Consider the following 11,295-nt stretch of genomic DNA (forward strand, 5'->3'; position numbering starts at 1 on the left):
CTATATACAATACTTGCTTTTAGTCGAAATACTTTACTGTTTTTATAAGATCGCAAACATCTTATTAGATGTGGAAGTTAACTTTTTGTTTTCATTGTATTTATTTAATAAACTGTATGTCAATGTAAATAATTCAAAATATTTTCCGGCTATATTCAGACATTGGTGGATACGAAGTTACCAGCTTCAAACGAAAAATTATAGATACGCAAATGCAAAAAATTCATGTACACGCTACATGTATATTTATAATTCAATACAAAATATTAGAAATAATTATGTTTTCCGCGAAATATATGTTTTATTGAAATGACATGTTCATTATGCACCATGTAATATTTTTAGTTATTTTTTTTGGGTATGTACAACTTTAAAAAAAATGCTGTATTTATTTCTGTCGAGTGATGAGTACAAACTATTATTGATTTTTTTAGTATAGCGTACAATGATTTTCATAAAAAAATATAATTAATGATTACTAAGTTACGAATATGTACTCAATTATTGTTGATTTAAAAGGCGTAAAAATTGAGTTTAAAACAAATATTTGTTATTGCTGTCAATTTAGAACATAAATACTTTGTCGTGGCCTTTGAATATAACAATTGAACATTGTCACAATTTATATTTTATAGCACATATAAAAGTCTAAATAAACTCTAAACTTAACCTATCATGTATCAGCCGTATTTTATTTTTTTATGCAGATTAGAGTTTCGAATGCATTACAACTGGCGAAAAATAAAACAACAATATGCACCCGCCAATTTTACTGGACTCGGTCAGCACATTAGTAATGTGTTGTGTAGCCCCTGTCAAGAAATTTTGTTCAGCAGTACATATCCATTGATTTAATTAAACTGTTCATATTAATACACAAATGTATACAAGAGGAAATTATGAAAGTTCAAATTTTAAAAACATGCTGGCTTTTTCTTAAATGCTACTACAATACGCCCGGGTATTGTAACCGAACCTAAGTTACTTTGTGTTGCAACTTAATACATTAATATGTGTACATCATCATACATCTTTCTCGGTAATTGTTTTTAACGATGTATAAAGGGTAGTCTCCAGTCTTGGTTTTATATACGTATATATGATAAGGTAAGTTATTAAAAAAATAAAAACCCATATTATAATTTTATATTGCAATCCTATATCAGATATCAGTCACCACACAATACCATATCATATTTATAAAACATTTTGTAAGCAACTAATATAATTTATAAGCAATGAATAATATTACACACAAAGTCGTGGGTAGATAAACAACATGACAATTTGTTATATTTATAACCATTTTTACTTTTATATTTATTGTAAGACAAAACTATTTACATACACCTACAATCATAATTGTAATTTAATTCTAACTTTAAAGTAAATTTAAACATTGTTATTAACAGAACAAGTAATTAGAAAATGGGAATTTTTTTTTCTTTACAGAAATAAACGCTAAATAACCATTCTTAAATTAATACCTTTGCCCAACAATGGGTAAGGTTTGTTTACCCAAGGAAACAATTTACCTAGCGATAAAAAGGAATGGTGTTAAATTGCTACCGATTTAATAGATCCTTATAATCAAGGCATTTTCACACTAAAATAATAGTTATCAGGGCTTGAACTTTAGGTTTAAAAGTTTTATGGCTTGTGTCATAAACCCTACATATTTTTAATATAACAGAAAAGAAGTTTCTTCTATCCAATTTTACTTAAATAACATTTTGATCATATTTGAAGTCAAGGCTGACAAAATGTACTAATTCATTATATAGATTTGAAATATATAAAAATCAATTTTTTGCGTTTACATATCATGGAGGTGAAGTATGGTTTAATGAAGCATGTCAACTCGACATCTTAGTTTTATTATACTCTCTTGCAATCATTTAACAATTATATTTTAATGAGTGTCCATTCATTTTGCTACAACTGAAAAATGTGTGAGATAATTATAGATTTGCATTACTAGTCAAAATTTTTCATTTCATGTCAAGATATGATGGCTAATAAAATGTTATTAACACGATGATCTAATTAAATAGCGAATAATAGCAATATATCTAATTTCATAGCTGACAGTGTATTATATTAATAATATAGTGTTTCGTATTGACATATTTTTAACACTTTGCTTCAAATACTTTACTAAATTTTACTTATTAAACCAGAGTACTCTGTTTTAACCACTGCATCGCGTGGCCTACTTTATATCTTTACACATGTGAATTTATATGATCCAGTTTTGACTTTCATTATAAAGTAAAGAATGCACTTTGAATATAGAAAGGTTTACTTTTGATATCATGTATATTTGTGATGAGACGGCATGTTTTTTTTTAGTGGAAGTAAGTAAAGTATTTGAGAAACTATTGATAAAATGTAATTAAATTAACAGTAGATTATGTTTGTAAGTTTCCAAAACAAGACATGACAAATGATAACTTTGACTGCACCAAAAATTACTGTTTGATGAAATACTACAGTGCAAGAACAATTTCAAATGTATTTATCACACTATTTACTGCAACAAAATACGACAATGTAATGCACAATAATGTTTCAGAAGGCAAACTGAATGGAAAACGTATGTTGCGGGGCGAGTGGTAGCCTGAGAAGGTAGCGATATCTATGCGCATGGATGTTAGTTAGCTCATAGATAACTGCCCGAGGGCTAGTAGCCTCTCCACAGCTGCATTCACGTCTCCGAATGTTGCGATCAGTGCTGAAACATGAAATTAAAGTTTTTTCTCAGTTTTTTAGTCACTAGTGATTTTTTTTAAAAATTAATGTCTATTTTTTTTTCATGCTATTTTATTACAAAAATATTGTAATTCAATCATGTTGGCCAAGATGCTTAAAAATCGTCGAGCTATGTGTGTTATTATATCACTCTAGAAAAGTTTGTTAATAATTTTTTTGTTTGAAATCCAAAAATCAGCAAAATTAGTTAAACAAAAAAAAACTTTATTACTCTGCATATTTGTTAACACAAATTCGCAAGTTAAGGTTACCAAAACTTGTATCTAAGAATAACACACCTTGTAGATTGGCCTCCCTGTTTAGGAATCCCATAGCAGCTAGTTGTTCTAGTTGTTGGGAGTATCGTTGTTCTGGTGGCTGGGCTGTGTTTGTTTGGTTATTTGACATGGCCGACATCATTCGCTGCATGAACTAATGGGAATAAAATCACACATGTTAATAGAAACACAATAATATACAATATTTTGCTTTAAGTACAAATACGTAGTTTTCTTTTGATATATGCTATATTAGCACTTTTCAACTTGATGTTGTGTCAAAATACCTGGAAAAGGCCGAGTGGCTCACTGGCGATGGAATCATTCTTTTCCCTTGAAGGATACCACATTTCATTTAAATAGAAATTGTGATGCATGCAGACTGCTAAATAGCTTCTAGAAAGCTTGACACAAAACTATTATGTTTATTTATTTACACTGTATTGTACACCATAGATAATAACAAAAAAAAGAAACAGTTTATGTAGAAGTACAGGAGGCAGTCTCTACCAGACAACCTTTGGATGGAGATGGGAGACCTGAAGGAGAGATTTAGTAACTTAGTAAATCTCATATGTTTATATAGTACAAGGGAAAATACTCATGTAAAAAAATTCATATCGGCGTAATAAAGCATAAACGTAGGAACTGTCACAATCCCAAAGTCCTTTATTAATATCATTGAATTTTCTGCACAATGTTGGTAGGATAGTTTTCTATATATGATTTCAAGATATTTGCAAAATGTAATGTGTGACATATTTTAATGTCTAAATGCAGTAACTAATATAAAAACTGCGCTTTTTTGTTGTTTTATCGTACGTTTGTTACATAGCTTTTATTGAACAATTCTTACTATAAAAAACGCAAGCTCCAGATGTTCTTACTTCATGTGAAATCGGAAAAGTTTTTTCGCTCTGGTGAACAATATATTTGTAGGCCTTCATTTACAATTTTTTTATAATGTACGGAGGTGAAAAGTAAACATATTTCCGAGAATTTGAATAACGGCGACTAATTTTAAATGACATAGATTTATAGGTACTTAATTATGATAAATACAAACCTGTGTGAATAACTCTGAGTTCTGTTGTTGGCGCGGCGGGGTGTTGTTAGGCGCAGGTGTCGAGGGTGTGGTAGTAGTAGTGGTGGTAGTAGGAGGCTGAGCCCCGGCCGCTGCCACACCTAATCCCAGATTGTTTACTAGGCTTGGTGCAGCTGTGCGCAGCTGCTCTATGCCTTGTTGTATTTGCAGCAATGCATTCAGAGCCTTAAGAAAAACAATAGATATATATATTTTTTGTGTGTATTTAATAATTTGTGCTTTACATACCCCTTTAAAATTTTTACTACATATTCCCAATCACCCTGTATGAAGTGATCATACATTGATACATTATTTTTAATACCTACTGAAATACCACAGGCCAATAACTTCTGCCAGTGCAGTCTGCAGAAAGATGATAAGCAATTATTATTTTAACACATGGCAATCTTTATTTTAAAAAAACTTCATTATTACATTATCTTGTATCAGAAATAATTTTTGAAACTAGTTTTGGATAGGATGAACCATACTTTAATTGATGGCAACTAGCCATGCAATACACCTTTTAAATTTTTTTTTATGCTAATAATCAATCGCCCTGTACATGTAAATTTGTATTAAATACAGAACAACAATAGTTACAAATATCTAGGTACAAGATTCATTGTCTACAATGAAACAGAATTGTGAAAATGATTGCATATTGATGTCAATTTCTATGTATTGTAAATGACTATGAAGGTCAAAGTAACAATACATGTAATAAAAAAACTTTACATTTGAAAAATTTATAGACGTGATAAAAATGTTCTTATTTATTTTATATACCTGGGGATTAGACATCATCTGCTGCATCTCGGGATTCTGTAACTGAGCCAGCATTTGAGGCATCATAGTGCGGATTTGTTCCTGCAGTTGCGGATTATTGGCAAACATCGGATTCTGTTAAGGAAATTTAAATCATTTATATTTAAATACAATGTACAACTTCTCTTGTCCTAAAAACAACACAAAGATAAGGTATAAACCCTTTTACCCAAGCTCATGTTTTTTTTTATAATTTTTGTGGATTTGTTTATTTGGTGTATGCTTTACAACCTCCTGGAAAGCCTAGTCGTACTAATCTCTACAAGCCGAGCCAAAAAACTCCCTGATTTTAGCTCATCAGGGTGGATGACTCCCATAACTTAAAAGGTTCAGTGGCAGATGACTCACCGATGAGCTGTTGCCTTTATGGAAATATTAGATCTTACATATGGTGTTTAATATGAGTTGTTAATAAATAAAAAACTCATTAACAATTAAATCAACTCAATATTATAAATTATTTTAAGAGAAATATTAGCTAGTTAGGGTCCACTTATTAGAACACTTCAAAACACGACACTACAATATCCATAAGTAGTAATAAAAAATGGTGTTGGCATACTTGATTTATGAGCTGGGAAGCCATATCGGGGTCTGCTGCGAGTGCCTGAAGCATGCTATTGGTGTAAGGCGCGGACAACATGGACTGCACAAGACGAGGATTCTCCGACATTTGTTGCAACAGCGACTGCATGCCGGGTGTGTTGATGAGACCGGGTCCAGCTGCGGGCGTACTACCAGTGTTACCACCGGTGCCTCCAGTGCCACCGCCGCCGCCACCACGCTGCCACGGATTCGGCAAAGGCTGCCGGTTTTCAGCGCCTTGTTGCGGGTTTGTACCATCTGCTAGTGAATTATATTAGACTTTGATATACATTAGTAGAAATTATAATATTTTTAACTATATTCAGAATTTATAAAAATAATTTGTAATAGTTTTTAATTTTCTGTTGTTGTGAACTAAAAAGGAAGGAAGTAGTAGAACAGAAAATGAATGAACTGTAATCTTCCAGTCAAATCAAGTATGAGTTGCTGAACACTAATGTGTCTTTACTCAAAATGTGTATTCCTTTAGGAATCTATAAGCAAATTGCAACTGTAAGCCACAATCCATTATGTTTATACAAAAATTACATTGAATTAAAAGATGCATGTTAGGATTATAGTTAAATACAGATAAATATGAATTACCTATTTTATTCACAAATACACAATTTTTCACAATTATGTTTAGTTTTGACAACACAGATGATGCATAGAAGATATACATTCAAAATCTGAAACTTGAATATGGTTCACTAAGTTGTCGCTCGATGCGGGCAGCGCAAGACCGGCGGTCATCGTGGCGATCTTTGAGGGAGACCTAAGCCTGCAGTGGTCGCTTGTCGGCTTATATGATGATGTAGGAATTTTAAATCAATGACAAACCTGAATTATCAACAAGTCCTGAGAATGGATTTCCAGCCATGCTACTGGCCACATTCAACATTGGCTCTTGAATGTCGCGGTACATGCGCTGCAGGGCGTTGTATCCTCCTGTAACAATTTTTAATTAACAATAACAGCTTTATTTGTGTCAAATGAACAGTATGATAGGTATAAAAGCTTTGTGTGTGTGAATATATAGCTCATTTGTCAGCAAAAAGCTTTAATGATATTACACCTATTTGTATACACTTGTATAAAGTAATCACTCCGAAATATCGTACATTAATTTATTTTTTCTAATGGAATGCCAAAGGTCTGCAGGGCCAGATAGTAAACGATAATTAAATATAGTATTTAGTTTTTGAAAACTCTTTTTCTTACCATATTATAATTACATTATTTAATATTTTTGAAACTATTACACTTTTGTATTATAGGTAGTATGTACCATGCATTAATTGACAGCAAATGAACTGTATGTTCTTTAAAGTTATTACTCCTATAATATCCAATGATCCTATGTACTAAGTGTTCTTAGATTCAAGGTGACAGCATCGCGTGGATTGCTTGGGCAGACGAGCTACAAGGCACAAAAGCATTCAAGATCACTGGAGGCTTGGGATGTCACTAGTTACGCGTTTTTGGTTTTGTTCTGAGAAAACCGAAAAAAGCTGTACCAGGAACCCCTAGAATGTTTTTAAACAAAACTATTTTCCCGCTCTAAATAAAATTCTCTTACCAATTTTTTCCAGGACAAAGTTTTAATTTTTTGATAAAATTACAGTTGAGAAATGTAGCCAATAATTGTCACAAGGAAGATAATTTGTTTCATTTACTTTGGCACATACAGCCATTGGCCAAAAACAGTTCAAATTAGACAGAAAGTTATTTTATGTTTTATAGTTTATGTGATGTGAACTTTTATGTAAATAACATTATCTCACTTGGCTTTATTTTCGTAATACTATTCTATACACTGTTGCAATTTTTACATAATAATGAATAACGGGGACCTACCCATGCTTGCTAGCTTGTGGTCACACTTGAGAACCCTTTGGCCTCAAGGGCTAGATAAAAAGATACAAATAATAATTGATTACCTGGTATACTTTCAAGATTTGACAGTGCTCTGTCATGGGATCTCATGAGTTCTTGGAGCATAGCTGGATTACGAGCCAATTCCATAGTCTGGCGCAGCAACTCGGGATTATTTAACATATGGCTTATTTCCGGGTTTCTCTAAAACATCAATAAATGCCTTGCAATAATAAGAAACAAGTTGATAATTTACCATCTAAGACAAACTATATAAACAACAAACTGCTTAAAGCTATGGCATAAAAAGAAATTATTCCTACTATGTTCATTATCTTTGTTATTTTAAATCATTCTCTGTCACATTATAACTGAAAAGCATTAACAACACTCTTCTGTTAGCAATGTACTATAAATATTAAAATTTTTAATTTTAGGTTTTATATTATGTTATAGGAAATATTTATTTTGATTTTAATTGCATACTTAAAGCATATTTTTTTTATTTGCCACCTGAAACCTTTACTGCTTGTTGGCAGAGTCCATATGGGTAATAAGTTTTTTTTTTAACTGAACTGTTTTATTTATGCTATAGTCTTGCAGTCCATTTTATCCAACTACATACTTACAGACATAAGATCTTGCATTTGGGGATTAGATGTAATCAGTGTACGCATATTTTCTGGATCATTCATCATTTGTTGCACTAAAGGATTATCCAGAACTTGTCGGAGCATATCCGGATTTGATAACAGTTCTTGTTGCATTCTAGCCTATAATAAAAATATGATTAATAGTGAAATACTAATTAGAAATTCATATTATTTACAAACAAATAACCTCCTTTTACTTATTTAACTAATATATGAAGGAGGGTCAAGAAATTAACAATATACAAACTTTCGTAACAAAACTTTTTTGTTTTTCTATCAAAATGCTTATTATGCTTTTTACGCTTTGCAAACAAGTATACTTATACAAAAATGAAAAATATAAGGGGCAATGATCAAGTGATAGCAGGGATTGTAAATTCGATGGACATAAATTTTAAAATACAGAATAAATATAATAATATGTAGCAACATAAACTACACAGTTAAAATACTACTAAATACACACACATTTACCCCTTTAAAGCTTTTACACCTATTTCCAATTTTTCTGTTTAAAGTGATCACTTTGATTTTAGTTGCTTTAATTTTTTTTATCATTACCATAAATTACCATAGAATTACTATCATTATTGAAATATAGATAGACTTCAAATTTTTATTTTTATATAATACTAAACCATGTAAGAAATATTTTAGATGACCAAATTTATGGAATTGGGCTTAGGAAAATTCCAGATAGCTAGCATCAGAATAGTCAAAAAGTAGAAAAGAAGAGATTGCAAATGGAGGGCAATTTTGGAAGGAATAAGATGTAAATTACATAAAGTAAGCCGCAGAAGAAAATATTTTTTGACCCAATTCTTGCAATGGGGACCTAAAGTAGTAAGTTTTATAAAAGAGAATTCTTCAAGAATCAACCTCATCGCTTAAAGGTAGAACAATTATCAAAAAGGGCTTTGGGAAAACCCATTGATATTAATATTAGAGATTGCTACCATTTCAATGCCTGGGTTATTGCGAGATTTACTATAAAACCTAATTTCATAGTTTATTCACAAAAAAGTGTTAACTTTTATTTATTGATTGCAGAAATAGTATTTATGCAATCTGTTAGTGCAGAGTATTTTATTTCTTGGTCATCAGCATAAATATGATAGAAAGAGATAAGTCACATGTGATAAAAACAACAAGAAAGTAGTGGTGATAAAACACCTGTAGATAAATTAAACAAATTTGATCATTACTATTAAACAAGTATGTAACTATGAAACCAGCACACAACAACCTGAGCAGAACATCATACTTAACAGTATTAAAACTGTACAAAGCTACAATGTTCAACTTGCCCTTTTACATAGTAGCCCTGATGTTGTTTGTGATATTCACCAGTGCAGTCATAGTGAAATGACTAGGACAAAATCTGGATAAAGTATTTTGGTTAATTTGATTTACAAATGTGCCAGTTAAGCTATGTAGCTGAACTGGATAAGGTATGTATTACTGAAATGGAAGCTTGTGGATAAAACTTGCAAGTTCTTAAAAAAAGGATGATCATGTTGCAGCTGACACAGGCACCAAACTGCTCTTTTAATCATTACAATTAAAGAATTGATTCATGAAGATATTGCATGCTATAAAAAACCATCATTAACACCTATAAAACATAATTAGTATAAATTGTAATTTTACTTATGGTGATTAACAAAAAATCAATTTTAAAAACTGATGTGTCTCATAACTAAAAATCTCTATACCTCCAGTTTTTGAGGTAAATTATAGTCCTCACATGTTTTCTCAGAAAAGTCTTGACACACCTGTATCAATTAAAGATGCATGCTATTTTCATGTTTTTGCTGTATCTAAAATTCCCAGTTCTTTAAACCACTGACTACAGTTTACTATAATTATTTTTTTTTTTTTATTAAATATGTCTAAAAATGCTGGCATCTATTTGATAAAAGAGCATAATGTATTAATAACAAACTTCATAAGGTAAATTATGAATTTTAGCATATGCTTTCAAATTTCACCTCTTATTACTTCATCTGTAATTACCTGCAAATCCATGAATGTGCTCTGACCAAGGCCCAGACTTTCCAAGCCTGCCAGACCTCCCAATGAATTTAATCCAAATGGAGTTGCCCCAATATCAGCTGCAAGCAACAGATTTTTATTTGATTTTGGACACAATATTTAATGGTCACTGTTTAACTTTGGTCCTTTTTGACTAAAGTATTCATCATTCATGGTATCAGAAATATTCATAATATGTAACAATTTCAGTTTACACTTTTTAATAAAATAAGAGAATGGGTATTAGTATAAAATATTTTCTGATACAACATATAGCAACCATACCAAAAAACAAATGGTGGAGGTTCAACTTTAGAGAAAGATTTTCTTAAAGGAGTTTATTATACAAATTTAGCAGCAGTATTTTGTGATTTTAAGCTATATAATTACACAATACATTTATTTAAATGCATAATATAGTATAAATCAAATAAAGTAATTTTCTAATAAGACACCGGAATTTAGGGCCAATAAAATAAAAAGACATATTAGTAATAAAGACCTGGCGGACGGCGCGTCCCTCCCTCGGGCTCCGGTCTGGGAGGCGTCTTGATTACAAGATGAACGGTCAACCCATCTTTGATGTTATGTTGTTTCAAAGTATCGCTATCATTCATTATTTTTCCGGCAAAAATGAGACACAACTGCTCTGGCTCAGCGGTGAATTTAGGAGAAAGTACTTCTTTGAGCTACAAAAAAAGAACGACAGTAATTCTCACGTTTATAGATGATTAAAACCAATGTCATCACTGATTGCGTGTGCAATATCTATGTTATTACGCCATTAAATAGGGATCTAATTGCTTTGTACATACTTTTTTAATATCGGCATCTTCCTCAATTTCTACTTGTTGTTTCTCTTTTGGAGTTTTTACTGTAATTGTTATCTTTTTCGGTTCTTCTTGGCCTTCTGCCATTTTACCTGATATCGATGACTATGTACTTTAGAACAGTAAAATTTATGTAGCACTACAATTTGACGATAAAAACGCCTGACCACAGATAATGTAAAACGATATTTCGCTCCTCGGAAAATAAACAAAGATAAAATGAGACTTTGCAGATGAGCTTAAATGACCACTTCTTCCCAAGAAAGTGATACCTTTCTGAATTTAGTAAATATTTTTCTAAAATTACTTTTATTTACGGTAGCTTACGGTTTATTTACAAAGTTTTTAATGTAAATCTATGTCATTTCTCT

The 11,295-nt window shown here is 31.3% G+C and overlaps 1 protein-coding gene across 2 annotated transcripts; it reads right to left on the minus strand.

Moving 5' to 3' along the window:
- Window positions 1-2,140: 2,140 nt before the first annotated feature.
- Window positions 2,141-11,081, minus strand: Ubqn (ubiquilin). Of its 2 annotated transcripts, none has more exons than XM_068766314.1 (11): window positions 10,910-11,081; window positions 10,597-10,783; window positions 10,077-10,174; window positions 8,037-8,180; window positions 7,473-7,611; window positions 6,373-6,480; window positions 5,507-5,787; window positions 4,906-5,019; window positions 4,096-4,299; window positions 3,051-3,183; window positions 2,141-2,734 (listed from the first exon to the last, which is right to left on the minus strand). In XM_068766314.1, exons 1-11 carry the CDS (start codon window positions 11,009-11,011, stop codon window positions 2,658-2,660), a joined length of 1,587 nt encoding a protein of 528 aa, XP_068622415.1. In that variant the 5' UTR covers window positions 11,012-11,081; the 3' UTR covers window positions 2,141-2,657. The 2 variants fall into 2 exon arrangements, with proteins under 2 accessions (XP_068622415.1, XP_068622414.1); XM_068766313.1 differs by having other exon boundaries at window positions 5,507-5,790.
- Window positions 11,082-11,295: the final 214 nt, after the last annotated feature.

The sequence above is a fragment of the Battus philenor genome, unplaced genomic scaffold (assembly GCF_028537555.1).
Source record: "Battus philenor isolate CCGP_79_NKW_IND1 unplaced genomic scaffold, ilBatPhil1.0.hap1 SCAF_21, whole genome shotgun sequence".
NCBI lineage: Eukaryota > Metazoa > Arthropoda > Insecta > Lepidoptera > Papilionidae > Battus > Battus philenor.

What these genes read in the sequence shown, in the direction of transcription:
- Ubqn (XM_068766313.1), bottom strand. Translation starts at nt 11,011, where the DNA reads ATGGCAGAAGGCCAAGAAGAACCGAAAAAGATAACAATTACAGTAAAA. An exon ending in CTTCCCAGCTCATAAATCAA is followed by an intron (nt 5,020 to 5,506) that starts GTATGCCAACAC and finishes TTTCCTTAACAG; the next exon opens with AATCCGATGTTTGCCAATAA. An exon ending in CAGGGAGGCCAATCTACAAG is followed by an intron (nt 2,735 to 3,050) that starts GTGTGTTATTCT and finishes TTCATGTTTCAG; the next exon opens with CACTGATCGCAACATTCGGA.